Here is a 22,783-nt window from a genome sequence, read left to right as displayed (position 1 = left end):
AGAATATTTTCTTCTAGTTTGCGGTTGTTAGTTATCTAACGTACTGACATAGAAGATTTTAAAAATGGATGCACAACCTTTTAGCACCATATTGGTTATTGATATTGGATATTTAATTGCAAATGCTTATATTTTTCCTTTGTTAATGGTAATGCTTTACGATAAGGTTTCACTTGCTAACTAACATTAACTGCATTAGTTAAGAACTAACAATGAAAATGACTTCTTAACCATTATTATTTTGAGTTAATGTTAATTGCGGTTCCTCTGAATTGAATGGGTGCCATCAGAATGAGAGTCCAAACAGCTGATAAAAACATCCTAGTAATCCACACGACTTCTGTCCATTAAAAAACGGTGTTTGTAATTAAGAGATTCAGCGTTAAGATGTTTTTACTTTAAACCACTGTTAGCAGCTGTTTTAACTCTTCTGACGGCACCCATTCTCTGCAGAGGATCCACTGGTGAGCAAGTGTTGTAAGACAAAGTTTCTTCAAATCTTGAATCCCGATGAAGAAACAAACTCATTTACATTTTGGATGGCCTGAGGGTGAGTACATTTTTAACTAATTTGCATTTTTGGCCAAACTATTCTTTTAATCTAGCAGCAGAAACATTATTATTGTAGTCTACTCAAAGTGTCGAAAGCCATTGTACCCTAACCCTTTGCTTAACTAATTGCATAGAGCACTTTTAACAAGTTTACCAGTGTTGACATATTTTAAAAGACAGTTTACCTTGTTAGCACATCTCTGCTCACACTGGTCCTGCTCTATTGACGATACGCTCACGGTTTGGCTGTGGTCCTAAAGATAATGCAGCCAAGAAATGTCATGTCAAGTTAATGCGGTCTGTATAAATGCTTATTTATTCACATATTTGTCTTTCCAAATAAGCAGCTCATGGCATGTTCCAGAGCGCCGCTCCTGGGCACTAAGATAAAGAAGTCCACCAGGAGTACAGAAGGGAGGAACAGAGCAGGCTTTTGTTTGCTTCAAGGGAGGTGATTGTCTACCTTCACCTCCAGGCATAAAAGGTGATCATTCCCTGGCTTCCATCATTTGTTTTAATGTCGAACATTAATAGGCTTTAGACAAAGGATTGGCGAGAAATCGGCACGTTACATAACATTTTTCTCACCTCCACTACCCCCGTTTTAAAACTCGATGAATATTCAATTTCAACATCTGCCGCTTGTTTGTTAACAGCCAAATTCTACTTGCGACATCTTCCCACAATTTTTCTTGGAATCCAAGTAAATTTATATTTATAGTCTCAGGGTAAGATTATGGTCATTTCTGTATAGGCACGTTCATTAAATCTTGGCTTTGAAAAGAGTCCAAAAATAAAAAAAATGCTAAAAGATAAATAAAAAACTATCTGTGATGACAGGCTCCAGGATGCTATGTCATTATATGAGGGAAATTGTCAATCTGAACCTGAAAATTAGAAAATTTTCAGCAGATTTTTGTAGTTAGTATTCAAAAAGCACGATTCAAATCCTCCACTCACTTTGAGTAGAAGCCCTTTTGACAACTAGCCCCTGTGTCCAAAATACAGCATTCAACCATCCAATTTGATATGTTTGTGGCCGTCATTCTCTCTCAGATATGTAAAGCTGATCCGGCTGTTTACCTGCGTTTTCAGCTGTCTCTCAGTGCCATCCTAATTGTCCCCCATACTGCCATGTTTGTCACCTGGTGCCTCTCTAACTAGCAGCAGAGAGTGATACTACAGCCATCATCTACAATGAACAGTCACTGGAGAGAAGAAAAAAAAGACATTGAAATGCGTGGCTTTAATTAAATGTCCTCACCGAAGCCTTTTTCAACTTCAGTCACAGACGGCTCTCACGTCATTTTCAGAATTAATCTCACCGCTTCCTTCTCAAGCTCAGCACTTCGAGCTCACGTGTCTGTCAAATCCCTCTAAAACACTTACCATACTGACACCTCCTTCCTTAACCAGAGGATCGAGGTGCTGCTTAAGTGCTCTCAGAATCGGGGATGTGAATTATTGATTTTGAATCAGCCTGTGTTGGTGTGGATTTGATCTGGTTTCAATGAGCTTGTCTATACAAAAAATGTCCAATTATAAACCCACTTGGAAAAATATTCAAGTGGAAAGTTGTTATACCTTGATTAAGGTCAGTGACCTTGAATTCGAAACTCAAGGAGACCATATGGCCACTCAGGTGCATGTATATTTTATATTTGCACACAATTTATAATAAAATCTATCTTCATCTCCTTCCTTCAAAAATTACAATAAGAATGCAGACTGATTCTGTTTGATACAACATTTTATTATTGTAAGTCTTAAATATGAACACACCATCTCCATTAAAGGAAAAACATATGACGCAACAAATTCTTTACAATACATGGAGTTAAAATACTCAATTTGATCCTCTCCAGGGAACCACCAGAGATCACCAGAGGTCTGTCGTTTTAAAGGTTGGGCGGTGAGAATTAAGTCAATTCTTACATCAAGTTGGACATGAGAATTGAATTACAGCCATGAACAGATGAGCCTTGAGTTTCTGTTAATACGGTGCATTTATTGATCTCTCTCTCTTTGATCAGCCTTGATCCAAAATCTTTTCCACACAGGAACTCACAGACATTATCACGACGGGTTTTTAAATTTTGTGATTTTTTAAATTAAAACATTGCCATAAAATTAGTCTCACAGATGTATGAAATGCTTAAACTGTTCTAAATCTGGTTGTGTACCCTATATCTTAAAGAAAAACAGAGAAAAATAATTATGCCATAATGCTGAACAATACAAGTTTGGAGAAAGAAAACACAGTGTCACCCACTAAACTACACATCATCACATTCCCTTTCATTAACATACAACTTGTGCTTAGACTGATTTCCATCTGATATGTGATTCATGATATTTAAAGAACTGTTCGAACAAAAATGAAAACTGCCATCATTTACTCACCCTCAAGTCATTTTAAAACCTGTATGACTTTTTTCTTCCATAAATCGCAAGTTGTTCTGAAAATGTCTTTGGAAAAGCATGAGGGTGAATAAATGATGAGAGTTTTAATCTTTGGCAGAACTATTACTTTAAATAAAAAAGGGAAACATTACGCATACATCCTATCAAATATAGCCGAAAAAATAGAGGAGAAAATCGCAATATAGATTTGAGGTCAACCAATACCAACTTTAAATCAATTCTCACTTTTTTTTTTTTTTTCTAGAATACAAAGGATGTCTGGACATCTGATGAGATGAAATCTGATGAGATGATGAAGGCCAACGAGTCTCATCTGCTTTTTATATAAAGCACAATATTTAGACATCAGATTTCACAATGAGAAACTGCAATGAGCTGGTCTCTTCCATAATACCAGTTGAGAAATAAATTACACAGCTTCAGAAAACGGGAATAACAAAAAATAGGAAACGCTGCGTTGTATTAAACACTTTCACAATTTTAGTAAAAACAAGTGTGCATATTTTCCCTTTGTACAAGTTATATATATGCATATACATACAGAGATGTTAGCAGGAACAACGTGTTTAAATAATGAACATTTAAGCGCCCGGTTTGGTTTGTATTACTCTGGACAGAATAATAAAAAAAATAATAATAATAATAATTAAATCTATTGTGGCAACAAAAATAAAACTCAACATGTATTAGCAGATTTCTCTTTGGGCTTTCAAATTAGATTCAAGAAGTTTGCATTACACCTGCAACAAAGCTCCAAATGCATGCTTCATTTTCCAATTTCATTTCATACATTGCCATTCCATGTATACTAAAATGTTTCCAACATCTGATTTATTACTGTGTGGTGTAAATAAACCCATTTAATATACAGCTTTTATATGGTTCTGCATAGTCCAACTGTGTCATTCTAGTCATCAAAAAATATAAAAAATAAAACAAATTGATTCGTACTGCATTGTTTTGTGTGTGTTAAATGGTAAAATAAAGATTAGACATACTCAAAAAATATGTTTGCATTTTTTTTGCTGCTTATTTTGCTCGGCTGTACAGTTATGATACAGTAAAAATATAGCAACAATAAAAAAAAAGAACAAAATGGAGACATATGCCCTTCCTTATCGCATGCTGTTGACTTGAATGATTTACTCCCCAGTCGCACTGTATTCTATATGAATTCATAAGGGTTACAGAGTTAAATTAAAATGAGTCACAAAAATAAATTATATTAAATATTTCAAATTAAACATGCCTCTCTGTCATTTGCTTTTAGTGGATACAAACCGTATTCAGTGGGGCAAAACAGTGTGACAATTAGCAATGTAAGAGAAGTTACATTATTAAACTATTATAAACAAAAGGAATGCATGATTACTTTATTAAAAGGAAGTACTTGGGTACCCCATGCACATTTTTGGGCATTTTCGGTAACCCATGCACGCTTTGTGGCTCCAAGATGAGAGCGATGTCAGACAAACTGATCTTTAGCCACTGGAAACATGTGTTTCGGCATCAAAACTTGAGCAAGAGTTGTAGTAGTACGACGAGAAGTAGACAGGTGGGTGTGAAGACGGTTGACGTGCCGCTGTTGCCATCCTGAACTGCTCCGGGTCCTAAAGCAGTGAAAAGATTCACACGTGTCAGTGCTGTAAACCGCCTCGTTTTCATTCCTCAGACTGTCTGTAACATAGCATGAACTCTTGTGTAGGGCGCTCACCTACGCATCTGCACTTCTGATTTTATCTTACTTGCTTAATATTATCTTTCATTCATTGTCAGCTGTCAAGCATTTTCTAGCTTTACAGCGCTAAACCGCTATTTTCTAGTCAAGTTAAAATCTATGTTAGTATATTATAGCATCTCCTATTTGTTGATGAGTTTGTAGTGGTTAGTAGTATTTAGTAGCTTGTGTATCACAAACCTTCCAACAAATCATTGTTTTCAAAGGCTGTTTGCTCTAATTCGGATGAAGTCATTTCTAAAACTGAAGCCGTCTCCGCTAAAAGAGAGATTATATGATAAAACACTTTATAGAAAAACACAGCATGGAATATGAACTCACTATAGTACATCATTCCCATTGGTGCTATTAGGCACATATTTTAGTCTAAATGAGATGCTGCCTAAAAATATTAATCAAGTCAATCTAGAGTACTCTGGCATGGTTCTGCTGGCTCCCATCTAACTGGGACGAAAGCGCTCCAGCTCGGCAGATTAACGTCTAAGCGAGGGTCTTTAGTGGTCACATTTGTAACGTAGGAGCATCTGTTCTTCTCATTTCAATGCAGCACATCCAGTCTCCCTGTGCTCTCACCGTTATTACCCTACTGTACGCCACATCCTTGACCAGTCAACCGCGGAGGTCAGCTGTAATTGCAGTTGCTTATAAACAAGATAATCAAGGAAAGGAGCAGTTTAGGATAGAAACCGAGTGGTAGAACTAGGTATTGCAGTCCAAATTCAAAATATTGGAGAAGGATTTTTTCATCCTCAGAATTGACGCAAACACAGGTTGCCAGATTGACAACACCAACAAGAACGAGCACTTGACGAAGAATGAAATGAAATGCGCTGTTTTCCTCTAACTGTTCTGCTTAACCAGATTACTAAAGCAGAGAAGTAGAACAGACGCTTCACTTGCTGTACAGACAACGATGTGGTTGTCATAGTAAAAAATGGAAATGAGAAAGTATGTATTAAGTATGGCAGTCTGGGGAAAACTATTGTGCTCGTATTCTGATGTGATGCAATATTTAAATAATAGTCCAGGGAATAATTTGTAATAATAAAAAAACAGACATTATTATATATAACAATATATTATACATATATTATTGTTCTTAAATACTGTTCAAAAGCTTTTAACTTATGATGCATCAAAAATCCAACTCTGACATCACAGGAATAAATCCATTTTTTACATTAAAAAAGAAAATTGCTATTTTAAATGGTAAACATATATCTCAATATTACGGTATTTTTGCAGGAGTAAACCAATGCAGCTTTGGTATACAAAAGACAGTTCTTTCAAGAATATTAAAATTCATACTCATAAAAAATTGACCCCAAACTTTTGAACAGCAGTACATATATTTTAATGGTTCTACCACAGTCTTAATTATATATATATTTTTTAAATACACTCTTATATTCTCCTTTTGGTTTGAATGTAAAATGTGGTTTTGTGACATTTAGCTCTGTATTATAGCTAAGGAGGACACAGTTGCTAGTTCTCATTGGGTTGCAATTGCTTTTACCGTGTCATCAGGTAAAGTTTTAGTCAAATACTCTCATTAAACTAAAATATGGTAGCAACACGTTCAGACAAGTGTAATGCTGAAATACCATATGTGTGTATATTTATATTTAAGGGCTACACTCTCTAGTCAACTACTCAGTTAGCTCTGCTAATGGCTTTTCTGTGATTCTGAGTCAACTACTCACAGATCACATAAGCAGCTGCGTTTACTCAATAGAACGCCACAGCTGGGTTCCAGAGAAGAAATCCCATTCCTTTTCTCCATAGAGGAATTGATTTTTAACATATAATCCTTTCAAGCAAGACCTACCATACACCCCAATTGATGAAATCTCTATACAGGTAACAAGTCTGTGTGATTCCAGCTTCTTTAAAAATGTATTAATTAATAACTGAAAAATCATGTTTGATAGCCACATTCTCAGTGAAGAACTACATTACTCACAATCCTCCTTGGATCTACCCTTCAGAGAACTATGGTTACCATAGAAATGAGATCCAAGGCAAAAGAGCTCATTAACAACCACTCACTCCCATGAAGCATTGTGAATGGCGTAAAGATATAAACTCTATTTATGTATTTAAAAACATACATTACTTAATCAATAATAGAATTGTATACATAAAACTACTGACTATGTCAGTGCCAGAGTTTGAATCCCTCCTCATGGAAATTTTCTGATCCTGACCCTGATAATGTGTAAATGATGCATCATGTTCCATGCATCATGTAACCCCACACACACTTCTCTGAATGCTGTATAAGCTGTATAAATACTATAAGCAAGTGTGAGGTGTCGTTTTACACCATTTATCACAACGCGAGGAGCATGAGTCTGGCAGTGGAGATATTTACAGTATCATAAGCTGCATGGGATATATTCTTGTTATTGCATGTCTATACTGAAAAAAGTGCTGTACGAAGTGTAGACAACTTCACTGATTAAAATGGAAGCAGTCTATTTGGTTTGGTGCTGTTATTTGGCTGATGGCTGAATGGCATGTGGCATGTAATTTAATGTACAACACAACAGACTAGTCTACTGCTTTTTTTGGCCAACTAGTCAATCAGTAAAATAACAGTAGTCATGCAATCCCTAGTTTATACATATACACAAACAGATGGGAAGTTTCATATTGAAAAATACTTTTTTTCACTCTTTGTTGGAACAGAAGTTTGAATCATCTTTTTCACTTCACGTTTGGTGTGAACGATCACTGTCAGAGAGCGGCAATATTCAGTCCCAACAAAATAAATGTTATGTCAGGGTATTAGCACTGATGTCTATTAAATCTTTCTCTTTGATGGGCTTTTTAGACTCAAGTCTAATTTCCCCTGGATTTCGGAGAGTACGGTAGGCTTTCTTTAGGGACAGCCATCCAATTATTCTGCAGCCACAGCTTAGAGTAAATCCTGCACAAGTGTAATTATACTAATGTGAGGTTCTCACAATCAAATTCAATGCAATTAATGACTCTCCAGAGAGGACATGGTTACCAATCCCACACTTTTTTTTAGGCCAGACAGTGGAGAAAAGGTGGCCAGGACAAGATTTCTATTCTTGGCAGAGAAGAAATATTAAAGGACAATGCAAGGACAAATCAGTAACAACCATCAGCAACAACATATGCAGGTGAGGAACAACCCCTTACAAAAAAGTAGGAAAGACCGAAGACAATTATAACACATACATTATCAATTACAAACAAGTTTGAGCGATATTTATTTAGCATGAGTAAAGACTCTCTCTGCCTGAAAAAAAGTGTATTGGTTTATCAGAAAAATAAAAAGATTTTGAGGTTTAAAGTAGAATATATATATATATATATATATATATATATATATATATATATATATATATATTTAAAAATGACCGATTGTAAATTAAAAGTTTTGCTCATTTTCTCACATTTTATCTCAACACTGAGATCCACAACCTTTGTTATGAAAAAAACTGAGTGCATTGAAGAAAAATCCAATCTTTAAAACATGTAATGAATATTATTTCTATGTAGTTGTTCTTGAGTTAGCAGATAGTCAGTATATCTGAATAAAACATATTTCAAATAATGTAAGTCTCAGTTTGACCTTTGCTTTTAAACATATCATTCAACATAGCTAAAAGAATCAGTACCATATAAAACTATGAATTATTTAGTATTGAATGATATTCCTATAAGTTATTCAGGTATCTGAGATCTATTAGTTAAAGTGTTCACTCCAACTTCTATTCATCAATAGAACGTGTATTAGCTGCAATTTCTACATGACTTGTCTGAAATTCAATATGATTTTTCTCTATGCATGTGCATTAATGGCAACATTACTGCTGGCACATTCATAGGTTTGATACCACAAGATGGACAAATTGCAGTAGTCAGAGTAAAATATAAAACGTTAAATTGGCGAGGTCTCTCCTACTGTGGCACTACAATGGAAAATTGGGTATACTGCACTAATAAAATAATACGGTATGATTTATGTACAATCTCAAAAAAAAAGGTATATAAGCTGTCACTAGGCCTGTACCTTTTCAAAATGTAAACCTTTGGACATAAAATTTACATTTTAGCACTTAGTACAAATTTAAACCTTTTAAAAAGTACTGCCCCAATGACAGCAATTATAGAGTGTACCATAAACCATTGTGTACTACCATGGTTTATAAGTCCAGGTAAGACCATGACACTTTTTTGTAAGGGGCAAATGTACATTTAAAGTGATTTATAGCTCAGACAAAAAGAAGAATAGTTGTCATCAATTTCCCTCATCATGTTATTCCAAACCACTATTACTTCTGTGGAATGATAGATTGGTTCTTTTCCATGCTACTGTAATGAACAAGAACTGAGGATTTTAGGCTTTCAAAAAGGATGCAAAAGTACTATAAAAGTATCAGAAAAGTAGTCCAATAAACTCATGTGTTATATTTTTTGTTATGTTCCAGTTAACAGTTAACCACTGCAAGATTACTGTCAGTGAGAACTTGAGAAGCGGATCAGTCCAATTCAAATGAATCATTCAGGATGATTTTGAAAATCGAATAAATTGATTCATTAAAATGTCCAACTAAAAAAAAAAAAAAAAAGATTCTTTTATAAATTGGGCATCACCACTGTTCACCAACTACTGTATAACTTCAGAGAACTTGGAATTCAGCGCATGAGTCATATGGACCCCTTTTACGATACGGTCATGCTGCTTTTCTGTCCATTTTGTCCAGTCTCTGTTCACTGTAATTACACTGTTTAGAGAACAGTATTCCTTTTTTATTTCTGTTCCACAGAAGTATGATTGCAAGTAAATGATGCCAATTTTCATTTAAGTACTTTTCTCATCAGCTGAGAAATAAAGAATTACTCACAATTCAACAAACATTAAAAGACATCATATGATGCAGACATGTACTTACAAACAGCGGATGAGAGCATGCATTGACATAATGAAGCCATGCCATGGTGGAGGAAGGTAAGAGAGGAAAGAAAGTGACAGAGGAGAAAGAAAAACATGTTTAGGCTACAGAAAACAGAAACCCATTCATCAACCCACAGTGACTGAAGGCAGATTGAGGCATGTCAGTACCCCGCCAATCCCACAGCGCCAATTCAGACTGTCACTCAATGTGCTGAATATATTATTGACATTACAAAATGGGATTTTAAGCTAATAACCCTCTTAATAGGAACAGCTAGTGGCCAATTTACAATCTGACAATCACATTCTGTCAGACGAGCCACGACAATTATATTACCCTGTTCAAATCAGGGAAATGTTGTGAGCCACCCTCGCCGACAAACTTGAGTGCCGTATCAACAACTTGGCCTTGTCACATTGCGTTTGATGTGAAAATAACCATGTTTGCATCTTCTTTGCTTATTACATACGCTGGAACATGCTTTAGGAGGCCACATTCCCATGCAGTCTACTAACCTTGCAATAGCGTCGAACTAGTGGGTTCAATTATTTCTACATCAACAAAAACAAACACAAAAACATGAATCAAAAGCAAACGAAGGAGAATCCTGAGATGAAAATCTCAAAGATTAATAGTTGAACGGGTCAGAAACTACCAAAGGAAAATTCATAGTGTTTACAGGAACGTTATCAGCTTGAAGTTCTGCTTTTGTTCAGCATTTATTTTCTTTTTCTTTCTTTCTTTTTTTTTTTTTTTACAAAAGCTTAAGAAAAAAAAAAGTGACTTTAACGAAAGTTTGACCAAAAAATAATTGTGACTCTTACCGTATAGGATGATGCTTGTGTTAGCACTCCCAAGTTTGTTGATAGCAACGCAGGTGTAATTGCCAAAGTCTGTCTCGGACACGTTGAAGAATGTCAGCTTTGAAAATGCTCCGGCATCCTCAATCTCAATGCCATCAAAGCCATTGAAGATCCTGGGAAACAGTCAGCAAATGGGGAGACTTGAATCAGCCTGGCCTTGTTTGTGCTACATCAGAGCTTGCTTTGAAGCTAGAGGTTACATTTATGACAGCATCAACATTTTCGGACACAGATTGTGGCTGGCCTGGATACATTAAAAAGAGGCAAAACTGCAAGATTGTATAACTGGCAGTGGCACACAGAGGGACACACACACACGCGCTTCTGCACATTTAATTATGATACAACATTATGACAACTTATTCTTCACTTGACATCAAAGACAGTTTGAGAGAACATACTGAGACACATTCCAGCCAAAGGCACTGAACAAAACAGTGAACAAATGACAGTACATCTAGTCAGCCATGTACAACTACTGAAAAATATTTGTCCTTCAACTCAATGTCAATTCCAATATTATACATCTGACAGATATACAGGAAATATAGAACACTCGTTAAGAAATAGCTGCTACTGTACACATCTAGCAAAAAAGAAACCGTAAATTGAAAGAGAAAGAGAAATTACAAAGTGTACACAAACACACACACAAGTGTTAAATTAAGGTTACGGTCTTATCCCAAAGAAAGGAACAGATGAAGCAGAATATCCTGAAGTGATATGCCATACCTCCTGTCATCTCTGTACCACTCAAAGTCTGCCTCGGGTACAGCATCTGCCTCACACTGCAGGACACCTCTCTGACCCAGGGTCACGCCAACATCTCTGCCATCTGAAACACTGGGAGGGTCTAAACACACAAAACCACATAAAGGATCTCTGTAAAGGACTGTTAGCTAGTGACCATCATAATGCAACTTCAAACAACAAACAAACAAAATTAAATATCATTTGTACACAAAGCGGGATCCAAAGTACACTATTGGTCATTCTTTTATTTTGCATTTCAAGACATTTAATTACAAATTATATTATCGTTTTATATTTATTTATTTAAATAAAATCCTAAAATGTCTGTGTATTAACATGTTTGAATGAATAAATTACAAATACAATTTGTACACAAAGTGGGGTTCAAAGGTCTTAAACCTTTGAACTTTTGTTTGGCATTTTAAGACATGTTGCTACACATTATATTACCATTTTATATTTATTAATTTATATAAACTCATTTGTAAGTTTACACGTTTAAACAAATAAGCAAATTAACGTTTTGTACATAAAGTTCAAAATTCTTCAGATTTAATGATGTTTCTGTTGCATTTTTAAGACATTTCATAAAAAAAACTATTTATTTATTAAATCATCATTATAAATGTATTTATTTTTAATTAAACAAATATTTATAATTGACTTATAAAAAAAAATGCAATATAAATTGTATATGTATGTAATGTTGATTTAAATTCACAAGAGACTTACAGTTGACTGTGAGCTCAACAGTCTGTGTGTCCACTGCAATGTCGTTGGCTGCGGTGCATTCATACACTCCTGCTCTGTATCTGCTGATGAATGGAATCTCCAGAACCTCGCTGTCTGAGCTTAGGCTGTCACCTGAACACGAAAACATTAAAATATGACTAAGTCATGATCTGTATTAAAGCTCTCAAAAGAGAGATGGTTTGTCTATGAATCCTCAAAACACAACTACAAAAAAAAAAAAAAAAATGACTTGATTGGTTGGATAGGATTCTTGATCCTGAAACAGCAAAGTGTTACTTGGGTAAATCACATCATGCTGCATGTGTCTCATTATCACTGATGAGCTAAAATGTATCTGATCCCAGTACTTTGTTTGGTTACAATAAGCCACACTGTAGAGCATGTTGATGCTCTTCTTTGCAAATTCAACCCTCATCTTCCCTGAAATACTGATGCTCTGATGTATTTATAGTCATTTGTGTCCTATTGTGGGAGAAGGCGACACTAGAGATATGAAATTCAATTCAGATATGAGACTCAGTCTCTGCACAGCTGCTTTGAAGTGTTCGCATACACACCGGAGTCAAACTGCTAAAACATACAGTGCCTTTTCATGTTCATGAAACCCAGAAGAGGGGAAAAAAACGTTGGTGGAAAGGGATACATGCGATGCAGTTCTCAACATCAAGTGGTAATACATGGTTGACTTAAATAAATAAATATCATTCCCAATGTAGTTTCTGACAGCAAAATAACACACTGGATTCACTTAAGTATGTTCTGAAAGACAATGTCTTACACCTGGGAGAGGCTGTTAACGAGAAAGTAAGAGGCACTTCCTTTAACCTGATGAGGAGTGTCAACAGAGCGCTCTAGAGAAAGAAGCTCATTACCGTTCAACACCATACACAACTCGCTGCACTGAAAAGCAGCTTGAAGTCTATACTCAAAAAAGCACTTGTATAATTTTATTGTTGCATTGTTTAAAAATATTACTTTTAAAATTCAAACAATCAACTACACCTTCAAAACGAACCAATTTGCAAACTGAGCCACAGAAGGACAGTTTCTTCTTCATTCAATATGTTCATTTTGATGTTTCCAACTGAAAAGTGCACGTTGTTGATGTTGTAAGCTTTAGGAAAAGCAAACCACTGCTGTTTGATACCTGGTCCAGCAGAAAAGAAATGAGGTGCTTTGGCATCAGGTGCATTGTGAACTGTCTTCCATCAAAGTGAAGATTGACAAAATGGGACCGTTTATTTCCATCAGGGGTTTTGGGTTTCACGGCTGTCATGGAGGATTTTATCAACGCGAAGTACTTGAAGACTGACATCTCAGGGTTTTTTTTTCTTCATCAATACACATTCATTATGCATGTCTTACATAATGCAACCACTTTTGTATATTCATGGCCCCCCATGGCATTATAAGTATCAGTCAATAATACGCCCAGGGTTTGATTTGAGATATTATCACAAGTTAAAATCAAATGCCTCTTGAGCTATAATGGTACAAGTATCGCACCGGGTGTCATAAAAAATAGAACAAGCGGCAAACCAACTCTATTAATGGAGAAACCAAAGCCAGAGAAATAAAGCAGCCTGCCCTCCACAGTCACATCCTCAGAGTGCATTCTCAATGATGAATACTGCAGACAAAAATGACAGCAGCTTTATGAAATCTCCATTTGCAATCCGACTGCAATCCAAAGTTACACAATGGACACTTTTGTATAGAACTAATTACTTTGTGAAAGTTTTTCTGTTAGTGCCATCATATCTCATCCAAAATATTTAGTTAGTTTGGCTGAGGCTCTTAGTAGAAATGGAAGCATATATCCACAGATCCAAGTTATTAAACTATCAGTACTTAAAGGTATAGTTCACCAATAAATAAATAAAAGAGATTTACAACCCATTTTCGAATCAATCAAATGTGAGCTGAAGGTGTAATTGGCCCAATTTTTTATTTCTATACTTATTATTTCTATACCATACAATAAAAGTCAGTGGGGTCCAAAACAACATTGCACTCTACTGGCTTTAAATGTATGGACAAGGAAAAACAACAACCCATTTTTCAAAATATTTGCATATCAAATCTGATATAATACTGGTATTAAGGTACAGTTCACCCAAAATTGTTTAGGTTTTTTTTTGTGCATACAATTAAAGTAAATTCTAACGATTATATCGTCTGTGATTATGAATGCGATTTTGCATAGCTTGTCAGAGAACTAATGCTCTGTGTAGTAAATGCTGCTCCACCTGAAAGCAGTTGATGGAGATTTACTGCTAATCACAGAACCGGCTTTACTGACTAAATTCGATTAATCGTGGAACCCTAATTTAAATAAACAAATAAATTCATACATAAATACACTGATACATATTCAAAATATCTTATTTTGTGTTCAAAAAGCAACTAATCTATTAACTAAAGCATCAATTTAACAATTCCAAATTTCTTAGCTGAGTTTTTCCCGGCCAATCTATTATTGTTGTATCAATTGTTTCAGAAAACCAGCCCTGAAATCGTATGTGAAAACAAAGTGAACTTATGTTTCTTGTCACTCAGACAGTCTCCCCCTGTCAAATAAGATGTTTTTGTCTAGAATAAGATGCACATTGGATTGAATATATATTGATATTCAAAAGTCTGACTAGATAGCAGGCAAACATAATCTGGAACTAATCTTCGAAACACGGTTTTAAATTCACCATTCTAGAACTATCAGACTTTCCTAGACCTCTAGCTGAAGTAGCTCAGCCCAGTATAAGTGTAAAGCACTGCAGCAAAGCAGAGAGCATGGAACTAATACTGCAGAGCTGTTGTACACACACATACACACAAAACCCCAGAGAGAAGGAAAGCAGAGTTGGGCAAGGTGCTGAATAAATCCAGGCACAGCTGAATGTGTCCTCTTACGAGCGACAGATTCTCTGTCTGATCCCTCCAGAGCAGCGGGGCAGGAATGCCATTACCGCACCACCTGATTTCCTCCGCCAGACACCAGATCTGCCTACATCAGAGGTCACCAATTTTGGTGCATGATACAGTGGGGGGTTTGATTAGTTATGACTATAAAGACATTTATATCCAGGTAAGTGTCGCGTTGTCGGTTGAAGAAGAATAATCTGTTTATTAATTTAGAAAACAAAAGGTCTATTAACTGACATAAAAATACAGACTTGACTAGTGCAAAACCTTTATTATCTGCTTGAGGAAAACAAACAAAGATACTCTGAGTCACACATATGCCCTGCAGACATTCTTTGGCTTTTTTCAGCTGAGATTCTTCTCAGCAAAGATAATGCAGTTTGACTGACTTGCTTTGATTCCAGCCCTCAAATATCTTCAGTCCTTCGGTTTTTGTTTGACTTAAAAATGCAAATTGAAAGCCACATCTGTTACTAATGCTGAAAAATGCTTTTGTTTGGGCAAACGAGTGCAAATGTGTTTGCGCTACATTTGTATTCAGTATATCAGCGCAAAAAAACACCCACAATCCAATCCAACCCAGTCACCTTCTAAATGTGCTGAAATATATTAATTAGGTTGTTGTTATTCTCTCCGGCTTAAATGCATATGCAAAATTGGCTGTTTTGGTAAATTCGTCTCTTGAATGGAGACTAGATGGAACAGCCGGCTGTATTTGATTTGAAAGACAGATAATACAAGCTTGAATGTGACTGAAAAGATAAACACACCGCAGAGTACATTACCATGGGGTAGTTTGCGGTTCCACAAAGTAGTTCACAGATCCACATCTTTCTAAACCCCCGAGGCCATTGCTCAGGAGAGAAACACCATAACCAGATCCGACCAGAGTAAAATCAATCTATAACCCCACTCCAAATGCATTCATTTCACTCTGTTTCTGTCATCCAAAGAAAAAAAACCCTTTCGAAAATAACTATAGTCAGCACAGGACCAAGTAAAGGTGGAGGGTGAGAGAAAAATAGTGAGCGAGATCGGCAGAGTAGAACTGTATTAGCAGTTAGGGCTAGTGCTCAGAGGATCATTTGGTCCCTAAAATGAGCTGCCGAACCCAAACACACAGCAGCATCATTACATAGATGATTATAAACAGGATTAATGCAATCATAGCTCAATAAAAACCTCAAGCAATGTGCTCCACACAATGTGCTCTTCACTGAGCCAAAACCCTAATTCGCACTGATCTAATAGAGGAGTGTTCGCTCCTGGGACACAGGCGCTCATTAAAAACAATGTTTATTCAAGTCGATTAAACAGCAGCAATGATAAATTAGCAACATTATTGACGCAATTCCTCACCCAAAGGTAAAACAGCGCAGTAACACTAACATGTTTACTCTTCTCATACCCACAATGCAGCTCACATGCCGCTTGCTCTGATCTTTAGCCCACCGGATTTTACACAGACAGAGAGAAATAGGGGATTGGGAGAATATGCCTTTTTGAGTGTTGAAAAAAATCAGTAAACAAGCCTTCCCACCAAAGGGTTTTGCTCTGATCACATGAAAGAAAGACCATGCACAGCCTGCAAATGATTCATTCAAGTGTGTAATACTGTATGTCTATTAAACAGCCTCAGGGGATAATAACATTAATATATCATCTTTATAGTTTCTTTTAAGCATAAACATGCGTGGAAGGCAGAAAATTGGCTGTTTTCCACATCCTCCACACATACTGAAGGGTGTGAAGTAGTTTGAGAAAGGCCACTACTGAAATGCAAATAAAATAGTTTCTTAGTATTATTTTTTTCCCCAGTAAATTATATGCAATTATTTGAGTAAATTTGGGGCGAGTTGGAAAATAAACTGGACAGATCTATTGTACATTCAAAGGAAAGCCTTTGGCTTGAGTTGCAGAAGGCACGGGATAACATTAGTGTTGAAGTTCTCAGGAAATATATTGACAATGTGCCAGAGAGATGTGCTGCTGTAATTGCTGCAAAAGGTGGACATAACAGAACGATTCACTTCATCCGATATTTGTTGTGCTCAGAGGAACCATCTGCATAGACAATTTTCTAACAATTTTGGCCACCACTGTATATTGTAAGAAAATACTTACTATATGATACAGCATATTGTGCAGTTTTGCTTCTCAAGTAAATTCCTATTTTCTGGATGTTTAAATATTTTACTGAAAAAAAAAAACATTAATGAAAAATATATTGCATCACTGGAAAAGTATCTTTACAGTTTGCAAAGAAAAATAATAATAATCTGGATTTCTAAAAACAACATTAATCACTGATGTTCTGAAGCATAAGGTTATGTAAGGTTTCTGGGAAGAGCACATACTGTTCTAGCAAAACAACAAAAGGGCTTACTATAATATTCATGATTTCAGCAAAAACAACTGGTCTGGTACTAAGTTTCAGTTTTTAGTTGTTGTAGACCTCAGGCTTGATCAATAATTCAGATTGCTAATTGCCAGAGTCACACAGAATCTCAGAATTTGTGCCAGCAGAATTGCACATTTCCACAGAACTGAAATTTCTGTCAATTAACTAAATTCTACACATCCACTGACCCAGTGAGTTCATTTACAATATATTTTGGCTAATCTGAAAATGCATAAAACTGTAGCACACTCATTTTAGATTTTCTGCTAAATTACGGCAATTTCCCATCATAACTGTGCCACTAATGGCCTTAAAATCACATTTCAGTACTTTTTATGTAAATGCATTTTGCCATAAATTTCATCTTAACAACATTAAATCATACATCAACCTTTTCTACATGACAAAATCGCGATGTTGCTGTTAGCATTTCCTTTAGCATTCACAACACATGCAACACATGAAGGTGAACTCTCGAAAATCATTAAAGCACAAATAACATTGCTGTTGCATGTTTCTTTAATGAGAATGGATGATAGCAGGTCTAGATGCCCTCTTTAGATTAGAATCTAGATATAGTAAGGACTCGGTATGATCGTAATCTAGAGAAAATGTACAAGCGAGTGATGTGAAACTGGAGATACTGCATAACATCATGAAATCTCTCGGTTTATATAGAGAGTCCAGAGAAAGATCTGTGTAGCTTTGAGCGAAGTGCCATTTTAAGGTCGGAGATGTGTACTTACAGAACTAAGTGTGACTGGCAGATTTATTTCAGCCCTTTATTGAAACAATGTGGAAACGCTGTGGTAAATCTAAATGACTGTAGTACGGTTAATGCTCAAGGGAGCAGGTGCGCTTGACATCAACAGACTCTTTTGTCCGTTTAATACAAATCTTTAAAAGAAACAAATCTCTACAAGAGAACAAATCCCGGTGCTATCGAGATATTGAGATCTTATCGCAAGGGGGTCTGTGTCTTAATTAAGTTTCACACATCGTTTGGATAGCTTTCGACTGATTCAAGCCCCATCAAGATTCCTGGTTGCAAGCCTCATTGAAGATTATGGCATGCTTTTACAAAAGCAAATCTGATCTGAGAGCCAATGAAGTGTTAAATTGATCAAACGGCACAAAACCATGGCGTTTATAGGTGGTGTAATGTTACTAACGCCAACACACCCCACCATTTCAAAGACTAATTTCAGCCACCTCTGCATTTTTGATTAGTTTTAGAGTCAACAAATTCAAAATTAACCCTATTTACTTCCTTCATGTATCTTCCTGGTCTTATAAATTATTAATCAGTGCACATTCCAAATAAAAACAAAATATGTGTTTCTAATCTTTTATTAAAATCACAATGTCCATGCTATTTGGGCATTGTTTTAGCAAACTTGCATATGGTCTAACTCTATTATGTGATGTTCATTTTTCAAAACCCAATCAAATCATTATGAATAAAATCAAGTACAAATTTAATTATTTGTTAAACACACACACGTTTATTTTTGTGAAAAGTGGGGACATCCCATAGGCATAATGGTTTTTATACTGTACAAACTGTATATTCTATGGCCCTACACCAACCCTACACCTAACCCTAACCCTCACAGGAAACTTTGTGCATTTTTACTTTCTCAAAAAAACTCATTCTGTATGATTCATAAGCGTTTTGAAAAATGGGGACATGGGTTATGTCCTCATAAGTCACCCTCTCCTTGTAATACCTGTGTAATACCCATGTCATTATACAGAGTTGTGTCCTGATATGTCACAAAAACAAGAGCACACAGTCAAACCAAAATTTATTCAGACTATTTATTCAAAATATCTTCAACATTTCTCAAATTATCAGTTTATTCGCTATAGTTTAGAAAATGGTAAAAAAAAAAATGACCTCAAGAACTCAAGAGTTAATCTGTGTCAGAACAAATTCATCTTGATAATTTCAGATAACTCTGATAGAAAGGTATGTAACAAAACACGATCAGGTTAAAGTGTCAAGTCAAATTTTTGGTCGCAATTAAAAAAAAAAATGTTTTACTGGTAGTCCACTGTATTAATAATTGTTGGGTATAATATGTCACAGTTTATTGTATCTTGCTATCCTCACTTACATAAATGAATAATAGTGTCCTGCACCCACTAGTAAAAAAAAAAAGGTGTGAATCATTTTAGGTTTGAATGTATATACAGGTGCATCAAAAAAAAAAAAAAAAAAAAAAAAGAGAATATCGTAAGAATGTTTATTTGTTTTTTGTAACTTTTTTTTTCTTTTTTTAATGATTAGAGCTTATATGGTAGCACTTTATTTTACAGTCCTGTTCCTCATGTACTGTACATACTATGTACTTATTATAGTAATTACAATAACTATGTAATAACTAGGTACTAACCCTGAACCTACCCCTAAACCTAACCCTACCCCATGTAGTTACCTTGTATTACCAGAACTTTCTTAGATAAATACACTGTAAGTACACTATAAGTACATGTTAGTACACATACTGTAAAATAAAGTGCTACCGCTTATACAGTCAAAATCTAGTATCTCAAAAATTGGAATATTTACATTTGAGTTTCATTAAATGCCCATTGCTACAGAATAAATTCTGGGTATCTCTTGTTCTTTGAAACCACAAACGGCAATTTCCCATCATAACTGTGCCACTAATGGCCTTAAAATCACATTTCAGTACTTTTTATGTAAATGCATTTTGCCATAAATTCCATCTTAACGACATTAAATCATACATCAACCTTTTCTACATGACAAAATTGCGATATGTTGAGGTTAGCATTAACTATACACATGACAGTGAACTCTCGAAAGTCATTAAAGCACAAATAACACAGCTGTTGCATGTTTCTTTAATGAGAATGAATGATAGAATCATTACAGAATATATAGTTTAAACTGAACAATCATTTTAAGAAATCCGGTGTCCACCTGCCAAATGATGTGGGAAAAACAGGCAGATACCCTGGTCCAACAAGACTCTGACTTGACTGAATGCCCTCTGAAACTGATCTTTTATTCTTAAAAGCAGTTGAAACTCTTAGCATACAACTGTACCATATCATAATGGAATCCCATCGGAAACTCTTTCACTTATCTCAAAAAAAAAAAAAAAAAAAAAAAAAAAAAGCCAGAGCAGTTTCTTCTGTGTTACATTAACATTTCAATTACCTGAACCTTGTTACAACACAAAGGAAGAAAAAGGGGTGTGTGCGGGGTGCAAGAGCAGGTACAGCAGTCCAATTGCTCCCCATGAATCATAGCGCATTAAAATGCAGTTTTTCCCTGATTAAGTGAAATGGTGCACGGCAGAACAGAGCCCCAGACAGGCCCAAATGGAGCTGATTTGTTCATGTGGCCTGAAGATAAGCAAAATGGACCACTCAGCTTGTACGACGCATACACAAACACACACATCTACTTGGTCAAAATACACACACACAGAGCTCTCAGTGAAAAAGACACCTGATATATTATCTTACCAATGCTTAATATGTCAGTGGGATGCAGTATTTTGCAAAATCATCAAGGAAAAAAGTGCACCGTTCTTTGTAATGGCAAAATACATCAGCAGTACTGGACCGATATTGAGGATTGCAGTTTCATTTTAAAGGCAAAAACTATTTACTTAAGATTTGCTTACTTTTCACTGATTATTGTAAATATTTTCAGCACCGCACACAGAAGCATGATATGCATCTTACCTGAAGGTGATAACATCCTCCAGCCGATGGCAGGTTCTGGTTTTCCGTTAGCCAGGCACATTAAAGTCACGTTGGAGCCTTCATTCACCACAAGGTCCTTCGACAGGTTCACGATCTTTGGAGGAACTGTAAAACACCAAACTTGTTAATATCTATGATATCTATAGCTGCTATCAGATAGCTATGTTAAAAACTCTAAATGTCCTGTGTAGATAATGACACATGATACTCTTTTTTTATCATGAATACAGACCTTATGAATTGAATACAGACCTTAAAGTCATAATTAAGAAATTAATAGTCCTTTCCACAGAGCATAAATGTAACATTCAATAAATGTAACATTAATAACTCAAACAAACACACTAAGTATGATTTTTCTACCAGATCAGAGATCATTCTCAATCAGTCACCTCTCTTTAAAACGATTCATATGTTTCAGTGTTTTGGGCTTGATTTGATTTGGAAAACTTCAAATAAATAACAAAAAAAATCGGTAACATTTCTTGTGTACTATTTCTATTTGGGGCTGAAAAATTGCAAACTAGACACATTTCACAAGGCTGATTTATTGATTGCCTTTGCAGTTTGAACACAACTTAAACAGACTGCAGAGCAAGCCACAATTCAGGCTTTTATGAATGCCTTTAAGATCTCAAAAAGTCTACAACTCAGCAAAACTAAAGATGTTACAAACACCTTATTTAGTAACCCTACGGGGATAGCGGTAAAGGGTGTTGACATCCTCTCTTCAGGAGAGCAAATTATGGCCTACTTTTTTTAAAAGGAGTGTTAAACATTTACTACAATGCTCCCAGAGAATACGTGTTTGCAAATGACCAATGAAATGTTTTTTGGGTGTCAGATTTTTAACATGGTAAACTGCAGTCAAGACACTGTAGATAGTTACTGTATACTGTATATTTACAAAGATATTAAGTATCTTCACAATGAATTTAGCAATTTTTTGTTATTAGTTAACTACACTGAAGATAAAGAGGGGGCATACTTTTAAACATATGCATCAATTGACGCAGTTTACTAAAATATATATTTCTGTCACACATGAACATCTCAATTAAGGTGAATGCATTACATTTTGATAAATGTTGATTAATTACTATACAAAATCAAAAAGAGAGAGAGAATACACCAAAATTCATTCTGAAATAAGTTGAAAACAATTACGAACAGCTGCATTACATTATTTGTATATTTAATATATTCACAAACATAATTAATAATGTATCTATAATTTAGAAACATTAAAGTACTACACTTCAGCACTTGGAATAAATTATTGATTTACATACATTATCAGTCTTTTTATTTTTATTTTAAGAAATTAATACTTTTCAGTAAGTGAACTGACCAAAGGTAAAAGTAAACACATTTATAAAGTTAAAAAACATTTAGATTTTTAAATAAATGCTATTATTTTGAACTTTACATTCATCAGAGAATCCTATTAAAAATGATTAACGGTTTCCACAAAAAATATTAAGCTACACAACTGTTTACAACATTGATAATAAGAAGTTGTTTTCCTTGAACACCAAGTCTAAATATTAGAACGATTTCTAAAGAATCATGTGTCAATGCAGATTGGAGTACTGATGGTGAAAATCCAGCGTTGCCAACACAAGAATAAATTCAATTTGAAAACATATTTAACAAATTTAATTTAATTCATTTTTAAGTTCAAATAACATTTTTG

At 35.2% G+C, this 22,783-nt stretch overlaps 1 protein-coding gene across 9 annotated transcripts in view; it reads right to left on the bottom strand.

Moving 5' to 3' along the window:
• Positions 1–748: 748 nt before the first annotated feature.
• Positions 749–22,783, bottom strand: part of LOC132127694 (neurotrimin-like) — a 345,891-nt gene continuing 323,856 nt past the window's right edge. For 2 of the 9 annotated variants that reach the window (XM_059539683.1, XM_059539681.1), the window contains 7 exons: positions 21,067–21,192; positions 11,997–12,128; positions 11,244–11,364; positions 10,473–10,624; positions 10,164–10,199; positions 4,895–4,972; positions 2,285–4,586 (listed from right to left, as the gene is read on the bottom strand). In XM_059539683.1, coding sequence (XP_059395666.1) covers positions 4,486–4,586; positions 4,895–4,972; positions 10,164–10,199; positions 10,473–10,624; positions 11,244–11,364; positions 11,997–12,128; positions 21,067–21,192 — 746 coding nt within the window. In that variant the 3' untranslated portion in view covers positions 2,285–4,485. Of the gene's footprint in view, positions 807–1,635; positions 1,761–2,284; positions 4,587–4,894; positions 4,973–10,163; positions 10,200–10,472; positions 10,625–11,243; positions 11,365–11,996; positions 12,129–21,066; positions 21,193–22,783 lie in introns of those variants that run through there. The other 7 variants (XM_059539682.1, XR_009427578.1, XM_059539685.1 and 4 more) reach the window with 7 other exon arrangements.

Source organism: Carassius carassius, chromosome 45 (assembly GCF_963082965.1).
Source record: "Carassius carassius chromosome 45, fCarCar2.1, whole genome shotgun sequence".
In the NCBI taxonomy this organism is placed as follows: Eukaryota; Metazoa; Chordata; class Actinopteri; order Cypriniformes; family Cyprinidae; genus Carassius; species Carassius carassius.
This window is presented reverse-complemented; position numbering and strand designations above follow the sequence as displayed.